At 38.0% G+C, this 17,935-nt stretch overlaps 1 protein-coding gene across 3 annotated transcripts in view; it reads left to right on the top strand.

Annotated features, from left to right (window-relative positions):
- Positions 1-6,596, top strand: part of NCK1 (NCK adaptor protein 1) — a 72,106-nt gene extending 65,510 nt beyond the window's left edge. For all 3 annotated transcript variants that reach the window (XM_036332475.1, XM_036332477.1, XM_036332478.1), the window contains 2 exons: positions 2,940-3,652; positions 5,678-6,596. In XM_036332475.1, coding sequence (XP_036188368.1) covers positions 2,940-3,652; positions 5,678-5,872 — 908 coding nt within the window. In that variant the 3' untranslated portion in view covers positions 5,873-6,596. The remainder of the gene's footprint in view (positions 1-2,939; positions 3,653-5,677) is intronic.
- The last annotated feature ends 11,339 nt before the right edge of the window (positions 6,597-17,935 follow it).

Genomic DNA, 17,935 nt, shown 5'->3' with positions numbered 1-17,935 from the left:
CTTAACAGAATATGATTTGAAAATATTCTTTCCTAATTCTGTAGGTTGTCTTTTCATTTTCTTGATAGTCTTTGCACAAATGTTTACTTTAATGAAGTACAATTTATCTTTTTTGCTTGTGCTTTTTTGGTGTCAAATCTTAAGGATTCATTGCTATATCCAAGCTCATGAAAACTTCACTGTATGTTTTTTTCTGAAAGTTTTAAAGTTTTAACTATTATATTTGTGTCTTTGATCCATTTTTTTAAAAAAAATATATTTTATTGATTTTTTACAGAGAGGAAGGGAGAGAGACAGAGAGTCAGAGACATCGATGAGAGAGAAACATCGATCAGCCGCCTCCTGCACATCCCCCACTGGGGATGTGCCCGCAACCCAGGTACATGCCCCTGACCGGAATCGAACCTGGGACCCTTCAGTCCGCAGGCCGACGCTCCATCCACTGAGCCAAACCGGTTTCGGCTCTTTGATCCATTTTGAGTTAATTTTTTATGTGTTGTCAAGTAGGAGTTCAACTTCATTCTTTTGCATGTGGATATCCAGTTGTCCTAGCACCATTTGTTGAAGAGACTATTCTTTTCCCCATTGAATGATGTTTGCCTCCTTGTTGAAAATCAGTTGACCATTTATGTATGGATGTATTTCAGAGATCTTGATTATCTGGTATACACAGCAACTTTTAAAAGCCCTTATTACCCCATGTATATCCTTTCGCAAACTCTTCTTTCTCAGGTTTTTAATGTCTGTTTCTTGTCCAATTGTTGTCACTTGCCCCAGACTACTGTATCAATTAATGATTTCAGCAAAAGACACTCTTGCCCAGGGAATGCTCCAAGTCAGGTGAAACTAAAGCAAGCCATTGTGCTGGTCCTTCAGGTAGCTGAGATAGATTGAAACCCACAACTACAGTTCTTTGAGAATAAGACCTTTGATGCTTCTTCTGGCATTAGGAGTGCAGATTGCTGTTCTCACAACCACTACTGTTTGGGGATTTAAGTGATTGTTGGCAAGCAACTTAGAATGCCACTGCTTTCTCTATGCTACAAAACAGCACCTTCTTTCTTCCCTAAATCTGGCCCTAGTTTTTTCCTACATTCCAGAATCCTGGAAAAGTTGATTCTGACCGTATTTGCCAGCTCATTCATTACTTTTTGGTGGATGAATGGAGGCCTAGAGTTTTCTACTCCATAGGAATTCTAATGTGAGGATTTTAAAGGATGATGGTACTACTAACCAGAAATAAGAAAATTGGGAGGAATGGAGTTGATTTATGCATATTTTATTTGGACATGGGTGTTTGTATTTGAGGTGCTGTGGTACAATCTGTAGATATCTAGTGACAATTGGAATTGTAGTGCTTGAATTCCAGAAAAAGCTTAGAGCTGCAAAGAGACCTTGGAACCGTCTATACAGAAGTTATAGAAAATGAAAGTGTATGATTTCCTTGAGGTATAGGGGAAGTCCAAGCATGACATCTCAGGAAACACTTTCAACTAAGGAATCATTCACCTTTGGATTCATCCACAAAAATTGACTTTGTTTCTACTACTAGTGTAGGTGCTGTACTGCTAAGCACTGGAGATACAAGGTAATAAAATCGTTTTCTATCTGAGGGAAGCTAATTCTGTTATTAAGGAGACAGACTAGTAAACAAATAGAATGCAATTTTATAACAAGGTTTAGAATAAAAATTTAATATTATAAGAAGTTAGGAGTGAATGGTGAAAAAATTGAAGGAAAAAGGGAAGACAACTTTTTAAATAATGGCATAGTTTAAAGGGAGTAGCAGATAAGAAGTTAGGAGTGAATGGTGAAAAAATTGAAGGAAAAAGGGAAGACAACTTTTTAAATAATGGCATAGTTTAAAGGGAGTAGCAGAGTTGAAATAAAATTATTTAAGAATAGAGGTGATCTGAGTGTGGTTTTAAACAATAGAGTAGATAGGAAACAAGGATGGTCAAGTGTCATAAAAGAGGCAGTAAAGATGGCAAGAACCCAGAAGGATCAGTAGTTAGAAACTTGGGTGAAGAAATGGAGTAAGAGTAATGAGAAAGTTTTGAGAGAGTGAGAAGGTATTTGAAAAATTTTACCTAGGAATGCCTTCATTTTCTTGCTAAAAATAGAATATAAAATCATGTGATAAGAAATGAGCAGTGGTGAAAATGCCTGATTAGAGTTGATGTAACATACATTTGTGATGATGGCACCATTTGATGATTTTTTCATATCTTTCAACAAGTTTATATTAATCACCCATTGTGAGATCCTTGGGATTACATCCATGAACAAAGTAAACAAAATTCCTGCCCTTGTGGAGCTTACATGTGAATGGAATGAGAGGAAGCAAACAAATAATATATTATTTTAAAATAAACATAGGAAACAAATAAGAGCAACTTGGGTCTTAGAGCTAAGAAAGCAAATGAGAGTATTACCCAGACATAACTACAATTTTATATTGTATACATCAAGTTGTAAATTAATTTATTGTTTACTTTAATTATAAAAATCTAGGTTTTAAAAATAAGACAAGAAGAAGATGGGTTTGGTGGATCCTTTATGTATGTACTTAGATTGTAGGTATGAGAGAAATAATCTGTATTTACATTTCAGAGAACATGCATTAATTTAGGACAATTTTATAATTGTGCAGTTATTTTAGGGTCTTTGATAAGAAAGATGAAAAGGTAAATTGTCATATAACTACAGTTAAGTGGTTATGAAAAGAGAATTGGTAAAGGAGGTGGTCAAAAAGTACAAATTTCTAGTTATTAGTCATGGGAATGGAAGGAAGGGAGAAGAGGGTGGGTGGAAAGAAAGAAAGAGGAATTTAACTTTAAAGGCTTACAAAACTAGCCAAAGATTTCTTAATGAGCAAATTGGTTTTTTAGGTTATCATTGTTTTGTTTTCTCATTACTTTTTTTTCTAATTTAAACAGGCATTGGAAAAGTGAAAAGAAAACCCAGTGTACCAGATTCTGCATCTCCTGCTGATGATAGCTTTGTTGACCCAGGGGAACGTCTCTATGACCTCAACATGCCTGCATATGTGAAATTTAACTACATGGCAGAGAGAGAGGATGAATTATCATTGATAAAAGGGACGAAGGTGATCGTCATGGAGAAGTGCAGTGATGGGTGGTGGCGAGGTAGCTACAATGGACAAGTTGGATGGTTCCCTTCAAACTATGTAACTGAGGAAGGTGACAGTCCTTTGGGTGACCATGTGGGTTCTCTGTCAGAGAAATTAGCAGCAGTCGTCAATAACCTAAATACTGGGCAAGTGTTGCATGTGGTACAGGCTCTTTACCCATTCAGCTCATCCAATGATGAAGAACTTAATTTTGAGAAAGGAGATGTAATGGATGTTCTTGAAAAACCTGAAAATGACCCCGAGTGGTGGAAATGCAGGAAGATCAATGGAATGGTTGGTCTGGTGCCAAAAAACTACGTTACCATTATGCAGAATAATCCATTAACCTCAGGTTTGGAACCATCACCTCCACAGTGTGATTACATTAGGCCTTCACTCACTGGAAAGTTTGCTGGCAATCCTTGGTATTATGGGAAAGTCACCAGGCATCAAGCAGAAATGGCATTAAATGAAAGGGGGCATGAAGGTGATTTCCTCATTCGTGATAGTGAGTCTTCGGTAAGTTGGTTTTCAAAGGTAAATGGAAGTAGAGCACTGGGTATTAAAAAAAAAAATTGGAGGGGTTAATTGGCTTCCCTATAAATGTTCTGAAGCTTAAGTCAATGTTTTTTCCAACTTTATTTTTAATATAATACAGCCCTAGTAGTGATACTCTACTGGATTATTTGGTCTAGTCTAGTATTGTTGGTTTTGCATTCCTGAATTATTTTCTGTTGCATTAAACTGAAAAAGGGAGAAACTGGGAAAATATTTCTTTTGAAAACATTTCTTAAATTGCATATTGGATGCACTGTTGTCCATATAATAAAGGGAATTCCTAAATTTAAAAATTTTATATTTAAGTTTCTTCATAAATTGCTTGTTTAGAAATTGGAATACACTTTTATTATGTACCTCAAAAACTTTTTTTAAACGGTTATGGTATTTAAAATGCACTTGTGATAAAAGTTAAATTTTATTCTAATACTAACAAAGCTATAAACCATAAAAAATAGTTATGTGGACTCTTGGGTACTGTCTAGGGATATTAGAATTTGATGATACTCATTTCCCTTAAAAATGGCCTTTATTTTTCTTTGATAAAGGATACCACTGTGTTTCCACTTTTCAAATTATGATTAGTATTGGTTTTGTCTGTGTGTATGTAGTTGTACAAAAGTGAATGTGTGATTGTACAAAGTTGAAAAAAAGTCAGAAGTTAGCTATCTGGTGCAAGGTGCGTGTGTGTGTGTGTGTGTGTGTGTGTGTGTGTGTGTGTGTGTGTGTGTGTATGCACGCATGCGCACAAGAGGAAGGAAGGGATAGAGGGAGGAAAGATAATGACTGAACTGCCAAAGTCTAAAGTTCAGGAAATGGAGCCTGTAACATGCATACCCAACCCCCCAGGAAGAGCAGGTGATTGACCATAGGGAAGCGGTTGGATGCCTGACCTGGCCCTGCTTTCCAGGACAAGCAGTGGGCGGGTTAGGAAGGGAGTGACCTTGGAGTGATTGGTTAAGTATGGGGATGTTTCCAAGTAGCCCACTGTTTGAAGCTTTGGCAGTAATTGGATAAAAAGAGGATTCTGGGGTTAATACTGACTATTCAAAAGAGTGTTAAGTTAAATTAAAAAGTCTAAGGAAGTTAAGGAAGTAGCTTAATTACAGAATACTGTATATTTTCTTGTGGCTAATTGAGCATAGATATTAACCAAAATATACCGTTGTTTTTAGCAGCAGAGTTTTTGAAGTAGAGATCTTAGGCATATTTTGTTTGACCTGCACAATGTTTTTAAAAAACATTTGAATATATTTTCAGCATTTAAATATTGGGAGATTAATTATAAAAATTTAGATAGCAGACCTCCCTTTTAAAATTGGAAGACCTGTCAACATTAAGTCCATATTCCTACAAGGCAGCAATCACAGCTAAGTGGCCACCTCCCTTAGACTGGGGCCTTGTATAACCCTCAGGAAGAGCAGGTGCTTGATAGGGAAGAATAGCACTGTAGTTCCTTCTATCTATCCTGTCACTTATTTACACCCCTCCCCCCCCCGCCCCGTAGGCATTTGAGTTTATGACCTCTCATAAGTTTACATTATTCTGCTTCTTTGAGAGTTCAGAATATTGTATCAGCTACTCTGTAAGACAGCTACTATTCATTACTAATTGGAAAGAGGTAGATGTAGATGTCTTGGATTTTCTCTAGTAGTCTGACTGGAGAGAAGATAGCTCCAGATGTGCTTCAGATATTAAACTAAAAGGATTTGCTATGGTGTTAGGCAGAACATGTTGAGACTTCGGAATCTTACTGCTTGGGTTTGAATCCTGACTATTGTTAACTAGATGGATGATCTTGGATAATTTAGCTTCTCTCAGCCTCAATTTTCTCATCAGTAAAATGGGTTTGTTTTGAGGCATAAGTAATTTAGCATAGTGCCTAGCACCTAATAAGTGTTCACATTTTAACTGTTATTAGTTTAATATAAAAATGCTAACAGATGTCTTTCAAAATGTTTACCCTACATGTTTTTTCTCTTTTAGCCAAATGATTTCTCAGTATCACTAAAAGCACAAGGGAAAAACAAGCATTTTAAAGTCCAACTAAAAGAGACTGTCTACTGCATTGGGCAGCGTAAATTCAGCACCATGGAAGAACTTGTAGAACATTACAAAAAGGCACCAATTTTTACAAGTGAACAAGGAGAAAAATTATATCTTATCAAGCATTTATCATGATACTGCTGACCAGAAATGATTGCTGCACAGCTCTAATTCGTCATGTAATTGAAGACTGAGAAACTGTCAGTCCAATCATACTTGATTGGCTATTTCTAACTCTATATGAGAATGACTATAATACATAAGTATTTTTATTAAAACTCAGCCCATACATATATACTACGTATGCAAAGCATCTGCATAAGCGATTCTTTTTCCTTGGTCTTCTGTTTTATTGTTTCCTTTGTTGTTGTTTTCTTTGCTTCTAATAATAAGGTTTTATATTTTGAAAAAATGATGCAAATCAAAAGTCTTTTTATGGAAGAATTTCCTTATTGTCTCTCTTTTATTTCCTTGTAAGGGCACCATATTAGTCACTTTCTCAATGGTTTCTCTTCGTATAAAATTATATCAATATATGACATATGCTAAAATAAATTTCTTGGAGAGTGTTAATCATTTCTGTGACTAAATAGCAATAATAAATGGAAAATTAGAAATTATTTTTAGGTATTATATTTGTCATAAGCCATTGTAAATACCAATCAAGTATGTTTTGTCTGCCATTTTAAAAAATTCATTTGTCTTCACTGTAAATGGGACATAGGTTAGAAAACATATCTTGTACAATTTTAATTTACAAGTGTTGGAAACAAAAATCTCTAAATTTCTAAGACTTTCTTGGGGTGCTTCTTTTTCATCTGGTTATTCAAGAGAACAAAGCCGTTTTTCAAACTGTAAATGGAGGCTCTAGTGTTATTTTTTCCCAAAACATCTTGTGTTAGGATATATCTGTGCCAGTGTAAAAAAAGCTATGGCCAAATTTGGGGTAAACAAGAGGCAATGAGATACTTGGTCTCCCTCCCACCCCCATTCCTTAACATCAATAATTATCAGGCATGATATTCCTACTATTTCTATTTCCGCCTTTCAGCTTGAGTTTTGTTGACTGGGACACTAAAATTGATGTATACCTGGGATGAACTCATAGTTAGAGAAAATATTTTTAAATCTTATTTTTGCAAGTGCTTCTATTATGTTTTTGTTTACCAAGCAGAAGTTTGGGTGTATGGATGAGAGGCTACTGTAGAGTATTAAATTTAATTCTATAGGTCACAGAAGAAAACCAGTTGTATTTTGTGGTCACAGCTTCTCCCTCCATTATTCTATAGATTGAAATTTAAGCAAAGCAACCTTCAGTATTTTAATTGACAGTTCTTACTAAAATCACAAAACTTGTAAATAGAAGTCATATATTTTGAAAAATTTCCCAGTGCAACCTAAGCAAATTAATGTTTCCATTCTTAATATGTTATAAGCAAACACTTAATACATCAGAATTACTGATGCTAAAATTAAAGTCATCTAATGTATGAGTTTATATATATATATATATATATATTATTGATTTCAGAGAGGAAGGGAGAGGAAGAGAGAAACATCAGTGATGAAAGAGAATCATTGATTGGCTGCCTTCTGCACACCCCCTACGAGGGATTGAGCCTGCAACCCAGGCATGTGTCCTTGACCAGAATCGAACCCATAACTCTATCCACTGAGCCAAACTGGCTAGGGCTGAATTTTTTTTTTTTAATTTGTTTTAGTAAAAAAATACTTTTTTAATCTTAAAATTATTTTAAAATCATTTTAAAAGATGTTGCCACTGGGTGGCAGGCCTGGCTTCACCCACTAAGCAACAGGAGTCAGCAAATATAAATAAGACATTGATGTACAAGCTTTCATCTGCATTGCATCTGCATTTAAAGCCTTTTAGTTTATATTTCATTATCTTTCTCAGCCCCCCCTTTATTTTTTTAATTTTTAAAATTACAGTTTATATTCAATATTATTTTGTATTAGTGTCTGGTGTACAGCATAGTGGTTAGACATCAGTCTCCCTTTGTTTAAGATGATTATTAGTAAATAAGTTTAATGAAAATAAAAGTTATGTATGCTTATCTTTTTGCTGTAAAATCACTTGAACATAAATTGAAGAAAACAGTTATAAAGTGCTCTTTAAATGACTAGATAGGAAACGTCTTTTTATTTAATTTCAAACAAACGTTTGATGATGTTTTGTTTTCTCCATCACTTTTTTATCCAGTCTTATTAAAAAATTGATTTTTTATAAAGGGAGCAATTAATACTTTGCATCATAGACATGAACTATTATAGCAAACCCCAGTGAGTTGGTTTTGAGAAAATAGCTAGGAAGAGAGTAGCACTGGAAACTGCTTATTTTTGTGCCATAAATAGATTTATAATAACTAGAGAGTTCCCAGATAGCCCATATATGCCAGTAATACCTACTCTGACCTCTCCATATTATGGGACAAAAACCTCACTAGGAACTACTTAATTTTGTGCTGTAACATTTTAGCAATTTTTAAAAAAGTTTTAAACCAGTCTTCACACCAATGGTTGGTTTTATAAGCATGAATTTTACTTGAAGCCATTTTCATAAGAAATAGAACAACCTTAGAAAAAATCTACATAGCTAGCTAGTTGCAGGATTTATGTTAGAAACCAGATTTCCTTGTTCCCAGCCTGGTATACTCAGTATCACGACACACTGCCCTCTGTGTGTTTGTTTTTATTTTATTTTTTAATATATTGATTTCAGAGAGGAAGGGAGAGAGATAGAAACATACAATGATGAGAGAGAATCACTGATTGGCTGTCTCTTGTACACCCCACACTGGGGAATCGAGACCGCAACCCAGGCACATGCCCTGACTGGGATTTGAACCGTGTCCTCCTGGTTTATAGGTCAACGTTCAGCCACTGAGCCATGCCAGCCAGGCTGTGTGCTTGTTTTTAGGCTAGAGGAGAGTCCTAGAAGGGCAGTATTACAGGATTTTTGTCACCTGTGAGGAGATGCTTAGCTATCAGTTAAATAGACAGCACAGATAACACTGCCCAGCCTACTTCCACAAATAACTTCTCCAAAATACTGAAAGAACGTTTTTCAAAACTGTATAAGCTCAATAAGTAAAAGCTGTTCCTGCTGTTAGTTGGTCATAACACAGGTGCCTAGCACTATTAATGACACTGTGTCACAGATTGATCACTAAACAGAATAGGAAGGCCAAGTGCAATCCATTGCCATTGCTGGAAGAATAAGTCCTAGCAGATGAGCAGCTTGGGCTGTTAGAAGTTTGGGTGTGTAGTATGCATAGTATGCTGGTCTATAAGTTTTTATAAGGATACCCCCAAAATAATTAAAAGGTCACCCTTAAGTGGCACATCAAGTATCTCCAGCTTTAATGCTCTAATTCTATCATCTAATCCAGAGATTGCAAAGAAGCAGGTACCTTGTGAGAAAAAGAAAAGGCACCTCTTCCTCCCAGGTAAGCCCAACCCCCTTCCTTATTGAGAAATCTGAATTTATACTACATGCACAATCCTCCCCCACTCCGTCTTTTTTTTTTTTTTAATTAAATCTTTATTCAGATTATTACAGTTGTTCCTCTCCCTCCCTCCCCCCCGCATAGCTCCTCTGCACCCAGTTCCCACCCCACCCTCTGTCCTTCCTCCCCCCCTCCCCTCCACTGTCCTCATCCATAGGTGTATGATTTTTTTCCAGTCTCTTCCTGCATCCCCCACACCCCTTTCCCCCCAAGAATTGTCAGTCCACTCCCTTTCTATGCCCCTGATTCTATTCTATTCACCAGTTTATTCTGTTCATCAGATTATTTATTCACTTGATTTTCAGATTCACTTGTTGATAGATGTGTATTTGTTGTTCATAATTTTTATCTTTACCTTTTTCTTCTTCCTCTTCTTAAAGGATACCTTTCAGCATTTCATATAATACTGATTTGTTGGTGATGAACTTCTTTAGCTTTTTCTTATCTGTGAAGCTCTTTATCTGACCTTCAATTCCGAATGATAGCTTTGCTGGGTAAAGTAATCTTTGTTGTATGTTCTTGCTTTCATCACTTTGAATATTTCTTGCCACTTCCTTCTGGCCTGCATAGTTTCTATTGAGAAATCAGCTGACAATCTTATGGGTACTCCCTTGTAGGTAACTAACTGTTTTTCTCTTGCTGCTTTTAAGATTCTCTTTGTCTTTTGTTCTTGGCATTTTAATTATGATGTGTCTTGGTGTGGTCCTCTTTGGATTCCTTTTGTTTGGGGTTCTCTATGCTTCCTGGATTTGTAAGTCTATTTCTTTCACCAGGTAGGGGAAGTTTTCTGTCATTATTTCTTCAAATAGGTTTTCAATATCTTGCTCTCTCTCTTCTTTTGGCACCCCCATAATTTGGATGTTGGTACACTTGAAGTTGTCCCAGAGGCTCCTTACACTATCTTCATATTTTTGGATTCTTTCTTTTTTCTTTTCTGGTTGGGTGTTTTTTGCTTCTTCGTATTTCAAATCTTTGACTTGATTCTTGTGATTCTCTAGTCTGCTGTTGGATCTCTGTATAATATTCTTTATTTCAGTCAGTGTATGCTTAATTTCTAGATGGTCCTTTTTCATATCCTTGAGGTTCTCACTAGATTTCTTGAGGGTCTCACTAAATTTATCGGCAGTTTCTAGAAAATTCTTGAAAAGCCTTATAACTGTGGTTTTGAACTCTATATCCAGTAGTTTGCCTTCCTCCATTTATATCATTTGTGACCTGTTTCTTTGTCTCCGCATTTTGGCTGCTTCCCTGTGTTGATAGAGTGGCTTTCTGTGCTAGGTGCCCTAGGGCCCAGTGGCTCAGCCTCCCCAATTACCTGAGGTGGAAACTCTTGGTGCACCCCTTTGTGGGCTTTGTGCACAGTCTCATTGTAGTTAAGCCTTGATTGTTGTAGGTATCACTGGGAGGAATTGACTTCTAGGCCAATTGGCTGTGAGAATCAGCTATGTCTATGGTGGGAGAACTTATGTGCTGGAGACACCCTTATGAGGCAAGACTTGCTTCAGTGGGGCTTTGGTGCTCACTGAGTCTGCCCCCTGAGTGTGTCCCTTATGGATCTGTGGAGTTGTAATCTGGATGGTCCCACTCTGACCACTGGGTACACTGACTCTTGGATCTCTAAGGAGGTGCTAATTAAGCCTCTGCCTGAGGCTACCCAGCTGGAGCTATGGAGAGATCTGCAGATTCCTCTTCTTTGTTTGGGGTTTGGAGGTGCCCAGATGAGGCCCCGCTGTGAAGCAATACAAGCTGCTGTGGGGCCTGGGACCTTGGGCCTTCTTTTGGATGTTCTGGGTCTCTGTGACCCAGCTTCAGTTTGTTAGGTAATTTTAGATTGCACAGGGCCAGGCCATTCATATGCAAAAGCCTCTGCGCACAGAGAATTTTTGGTTTGGATTCTGGAAACTATCATCAGGAACACTTTAAATGCAATGTCTAAATTAATAAATTAAGAATGTAGCCCTAACCAGTTTGGCTCAGTGGATAAAGCGTCGGCCTGTGGACTGAAGGGTCCCGGGTTCGATTCTGGTCAAGGGCATGTACCTTGGTTGCAGGCACATCCCCAGTGGGGGGTGTGCAGGAGGCAGCTGATTGATGTTTCTAACTCTCTATCCCTCTCCCTTCCTCTCTCTGTAAAAAAATCAAACATTTTTAAAAAAAGAATGTAGTATTACAGCATGCTTTAACTTTTCCACATTAATATTTGCTAGAAGATATGGGGGTTCTTTGTAATCATGTAGATATTTTAACTGTTTCCAAATGGCTTTACAACTGTAGTCACTTCTTCCTTAAAGGACATTTGATATATTAGATAGATGACATCCTAATTTTATATTCTGAACAGTATACAGTGAATTCCTTTTTAAAAAATGCCACATTACTGCTCCTGGGGGAGACCATTATTTGTCTGTTTGATTCTATTGCAAGGCAAGATAGGAAGCTGTTTTCTGAGAAGCTGGTTCTATTGGTTTAGCAAGTTTTTATGACTCAACTCTGTCATCTTCTAAACACTTGTAGGCTATTTTACTATGCATACTACACGCCCAAATTTCTTGCTGTTACATGACCTAAACCAAGTGACAGATGGACCAAAATATACTTTTCTAGTTTACTAACAAGTTATTCTTTTGATCTGAAAGTATATACAATTTGCTAAGACTTGTTTAATGAGTAGGACCTAAACTGAGTTTGGTAAGGTTTTGAAGAACAGGAGTTTTTCAGTTATCATTGGCCATGTTCACAGAGGTAGATGTATCTTTTTGAGACTATGTTTGCCTGCTGGAGCACTTACACAAATATGCCTACAATAGCTTAACACAAACATTTAATTGACTTACTGGGCTGCCTAATTTTTAAATGTTTCAACTCAAATTACTTTTTAAGCTGTTTTTAAAGCTCAAAGGAAAGCTGGTCTCAGTGTTGTAAGATACTTGTTGCTTTAAATAAATCTCTGGGCTCAAATAATTTATATCTTAGACTATGTAGAAAATTTGCAGATAGCCTTTGGGAAATTATGGAGAGAGGTGAATTCCAGGATGAGACTGAAGTGTTGTCTAGTTTACGCTGAACACAGGAATGGTTATTAAATTGATACTTTTTGGCAGAAATTAGTAATTCTTGAATACACGTGTTTTTTCTAGGAACAAGTAATGCCAACTTGTCTTGATATGTTTTCTAGAGTATAGATAAAGGGCTATGTTATAGAAAACAAATATTGATTTCATCAGGGCATATGCTAATCACTTGGTGTCAAGATGAAAAACTATGTTTTGAACTGTTATATCTGTGTGTATTATTATGTGTCTATATTTAAACAGTTTTTGAAGATATTTGTCCAGCATCCAACCAACTCACTTCAAATATTTGATGTTCAGGTGCTAGACTCTTCTAACCTAGCAATATGATAATGAAAATGGACAAAGTTGTCCAAAAGCTGTCATAAAACTTACATTTCTGGTGATATAATGCCTAATGGAGAAGTACTCTGAAGAAAAAATAGAGCAGGCTGAGGGGGTTGGAGAGTGAGAATCAAGGTGTTAATTATGTAAAATGATCAAAGGAGGCCGCCTATAAAATTGGCCTTTGAGCATATTGTGTGACTAGGATTAAACTGGTTGAGTGAAAATTCAGCAATCAAAATCATTTGAAAATTATGTTAAGATCTTCACTATTACAGAGCATTATTTCTGAATTTCAAATTTTAAAATTGAATAAAATAGTATTTGTTTTATTTAAATGTGGAACTTTTAACTACAGAGAGCAATTCCGAATAAAGCCTGATTCTCCATCTTAAGAAGAGGTGTTGAGGCCCTAGCTGGTTAGGCTCAGCAGATAGAGCGTAGGCCTGTGGACCAAAAGGTCCCAGGTTTGATTCCAGTCAAGGACATACCAGTGATGGCGAACCTTTTGAGCTCAGAGTGTCAGCATTTTGAAAAACCCTAACTTAACTCTGGTGCCGTGTCACATACAGAAATTTTTTGATATTTGCAACCATAGTAAAACAAAGACTTATATTTTTGATATTTATTTTATATATTTAAATGCCATTTAACAAAGAAAAATCAACCAAAAAAATGAGTTCGCGTGTCACCTCTGACACGCGTGTCATAGGTTTGCCATCACTGGCATATACCTTGGTTGTAAGCTCCTCCCAGGCCCAGGCCCTGGTCAGGGCTCATGCAGGAGGTAACCAATCGATGTGTTTCTCTCACATTGATGTTTCTCTATCTTTCCCTCTCCCTTCCATTCTCCCTAAAAATCAACAAAAAATATCCTCAGGTGAGGATTGACAACAACAACAAAAAAAGGTGTTGGAGAATGTCACAGAAAAAATCAGTTATGACTGCAGGAAGGACAGTTTGACAGACTTACGGGCTTTATTTGATCACACCATAAGGAAAGAATTGAGGTTAAATTCCTGATGCTCTGCACTGGTGGCCAGACAATAGGGAGGAAGTTGAAAAACGAAAGTATGTTTCGAGGAGGTGTTAAAGGGCTGAAAACGAAAGCTTAACAGTGTGTGGAAATTATAACTGAGCAGACTCAGTGGGAGCAGGAGTTAGAAAAATCTAAGACACAGAAAATTCCACTGCTTAAATACCCTGTATAACAAAAAATATATAATTGATACAGTGGGTTAAAACTAAATGTGAGATGTTCTAAAACACAGGACATATTTGGGAATCTTGGTAAAGGGCCCAGAACTCTTCTGTGCTAAGTAGGGAAAGGAAGGGTTGTTGGAATGGACTGATTGGCCACATATGTAGTCTCCAGGACACCAGGACCTATCCTGCTCTTACACAACTCTCGAGTGAGTGCCTCAAATTTGCACCCTAGTGTTTCTCTTGCTTCATTCTAGTCCCAGCCCTACAGGCCTCACAGGGCTCTTTCTTGCAGCAATCTCCCTCTCTCTCCCCACTGCCTCTTTATCATTCCATAAACTTACATCACCTGCATTTCCTTCCATAATTAAATATAAAATATTTAAGTGGCTAATAGTGTAATAAGGAAAAAAATTCCTGTTTCTAGACTGTACCTGCTTATAATAGGAAATAATTTTTTTTTTCAGGAGTTCATCTTCAGAATAGATGATCTTTCAACTCTGGATGGCAGTGAAAATTAACAGAAGTGCAAGCAACAGGTTAGAGGATAGCTTGGTTCTGGCATGTTGCATAGACAACTGTAGATCTCAACCAGCTGATGAGGAGGTATAGAAAGAGAAGTACCTCAGAGACAAGAGAAATGTGAGGTCAGACTCAGGGATTCCTGGCAAGAGAACAGGCTAGCAGGTGAGACACAGCCCTCCAGAAGTCCTCACCCAATGACATGGTCCGTATAGAGTTGGTTGGCCTGAGTGCCTTGTCATGAACCATTCCTGAGAGGGACTGTCATTCAAAAGGGACAGGCAGATAGCATTACCCCTCAGTGCCCCTCGAGGGGTGCAGAACCCAGGACAGAGACTTTCCTTGCAGTGGCTTGTGAAAAATTGCCAGGCAGTACTGCCTAGAGAGGATGGCAGAGCTGGGCAGGGGCATCTTTTTTTTTTTTTTTTGTACCAGGAGTGGGGTATGAAAGGGGCATCTTGACGGACCTATGCCCAGGTAGAGTCAACTATCTTTAAGACCTCGAGGTGTTGGTGAACAACACTCCTCCCCCCATTCTTGTTCTCCCATTCTCTTTCCTTTGCTTTTCCTTTTCTTCCTCAGTCAGTATTCCCTTCAACTTTTCCATCCTTGGGCCTTGCTCATGTTATTCTCCCAGTTGTAATGCTGAACTGAATGCATCTCTCCTACCCAAATCTAAACAGGTACATCCTTGCAACTCCATATCAAGGTCTGTCTGTTCTCTAAAGCCTTTGCTAATCTCTCGAATCACTCTCTCCTCTGTGCCCTGAGACTCACTGTGAGTCCTCCTTTGGTGCTAATTGGGAGGCAGTAAGGTGAGTGAAAAGAACTTGGAATTAGGCAGACCTTATCTGGAATTCTTATCTCCATCCCTGATTAGCTCTTATATACAGTAAATTTCTCTGAGCCCTGTGTCCCTGAAAAGTTGGGAATTAAATCTTACCTTGCAAGTCTGTTGTATAAAATATGGAAATGTATATAATCATGGAAAGCCTTTAGGATGATTCCTGGCACATAATAGATACCCAGTACAAATTGGCTTTTATTGTTAACATGTGGAAACTAGGCAGAAGTGCATTTAGGAGAGAGGACTCAGGAAGCCAGGACTAGGAGAACAAAAGTAAGATGGGGGACAGATGTTGAGGCCAGCATGTATGAAGCACTTCAAGTTGGGGTGTATCCAGACACAAAGGCAAGGGGAGCCAGGATCAGACACCAGGGGAGCAGTGAGAAACGATACAAGCAGCTGTGACCAGAGGTCATGGCACAGATGTGGCCACTGACTCACAGTGCTGGAATCAGAAAGAGCATGCAACAAACATTCTTGACTATGGTGTAATAAAGAGACATACAGCTAACATTTACTGTACACTTACTTTGCCAGATCCTGTTCTAAGTGTACCAATCATTTCCTGGTAGTTCTCACAACAGCCCTGTGAATTAAGTACTATTATAACTGTCTCCAATTTATAGAAGAGAACACAAAAGCAGACTGTAAATGACTTGCCTGAAAAAAATACAACTAGTAAGTGTGGCAGAGCCTGGGTGCCAACTCAGACAATGTGGCTCCAGAGCCCATGGTTTTAACTACTACGCTCCAATAGGTGTCTCCTATTGGAAGTGTTTCTTTGTTTCTCCAGGGGCCAAACAGAAAGATGAGTGGCCTTACGCAAAGAGCCAGCCAGTCAGAGCAAATTACCCCTAATGTACTTATTGCTAATGTTATTAACATAAGACATGGTTAAAACAGCATTTGTGAAGATCTACTGTGTTCCTGGCATTGTGTTAATGTGCTTTGTCTGTATTCTCTAATTCCCTTAACTAATATGCAAGACATCATCATATCTGTTTTATAAATGAAAAAACGAGGCTCCTGGAGTTGCTTTCTTCCCTTTCACATTGAGTGTACTGTTTATCCCGTCCATTCCTCACCCTACAACTGTTTAGCTTCTGATTCAAGTTCTCCTCTTGAAACGCCTCTTACTGAGATTACAAATGATCATCCAGGGGACATTTTTCAATGATTAACTCAATGACTCACTGTTCTGCACTCCTGCTTGATGACCACTCCATCTTTCATCATGTCCAGGGCCAGTTTGTTCCAGAACTGTCTGCCTCTCTGACCTATTTTTACACCTCCCCCCCGAATATGTTTATATTTCTTTTTTCTTAATGCTGGTCCTTAAATGTGGGTCTTCTCCAGAAGCACATCCACATGCTACCTTAATCTACATACTCTCCTTGAATGTTTCACCCACTTCCTAATCTCAGCTACCACTGAAATGCTAAAGATAGAGGAGATGGTGCCAGACACCCATAAACTTGAGGCAAAGATTCTTTACATACTGGAGCCCCCCTGCCTGTATCTCAAATTCAAGTGTATCAAGTTGAACACATGCAACCTTTTTCTGTACCCTCCCCAACATTGCCTGTCCTGGCCCCACCCCATCCTCCTCCTCCTTTTCATTACTTCGGTTCAGGTGCTGCCATCCACCCAGCTACACAAACCTAGAACCTGAAAGTCTTGTTTGCCTCCTCCTCCACCCTTCCAATCCATTCAATATTTAGGAGCTGTCAATTCTACCTCCATCTTTTGGATTAGCTTACTGCTCTTTCCCAACATGGGGAAATCTAGCGAAAGCCAATAACATCTCTCACCTAGTTGGCTGACATAGCTCCCTCCAGTCTGACCCCTTCTACTGTTTTATCTTTCCTAGTCATAAACTTTTTAAAGCTCAAATGCAGGAATTGACATGAACTTTTAACCCCTTCTTTGACCTTCATTGCTCTCCAAGCTTCATTGCTCTCTAAGGATAAACTCTAAGCTCAACAAGGCATCCAAAGCTCTCTGGAATCCTGTTTCATTCTGCCTTTGGACCCCATGTCTTGCCACTCCAACCTCCAGTTGCACCAAACTTCTTGTTTCCTAAACACACCAGGCCTAGCTAATTGTTTTCAGCATTTAATAGCCCCCAAGTCACCTCCTCCAGGGAGCCTTCTCTGATCTCCCATGCTGGTTAGATGTTTCTCCTTAATGCTTCCTTATTCCCTTGTAAATATTTCTGTCACTTTTTCCAATACCAATTTATGATTATTCCCATGTTCATCTTCTTCACTTGGGAAGTTCTTAGTTGAGGGCAGGGACTGTTGAATTCTCAGGATCTAGCGCATAGTAGGCCCTTAGTAAATGTTTGTTGAATGAATAAATTATTCATTTCTCAAAGGGACATTGCAAGTAAGTTCTTAAACTGGAACCACAATCTTGTACTCTAAAGCTCATGTTCTTTTCACTAATTAATTGGCACATATAAAGTGTTTAGAGTCCTTTAAAAGCTGGCATTTTAGGGAGCCAAATCCTGTAATAAGTTTTCTTCCAATATTTAAAATTGTTTTTCATTTTTCAATAATACATTCACATGGTTCAGTAATCAAATAGTATAAAAATACATAGCACCCAAAACTATTGAAAGCAGGGTCCCGAAGAGATATTTGAACATGCATGTTCATAGCAGCCTTGGTCACAATAGTTAAAACATGGAAACAACCCGACT

The sequence above is a fragment of the Myotis myotis genome, unplaced genomic scaffold, assembly GCF_014108235.1.
Source record: "Myotis myotis isolate mMyoMyo1 unplaced genomic scaffold, mMyoMyo1.p scaffold_m19_p_13, whole genome shotgun sequence".
NCBI classification, from domain to species: Eukaryota; Metazoa; Chordata; class Mammalia; order Chiroptera; family Vespertilionidae; genus Myotis; species Myotis myotis.
Note: the sequence above shows the minus strand (reverse complement) of the source record. Positions and strands in the feature narration are given on the sequence as shown.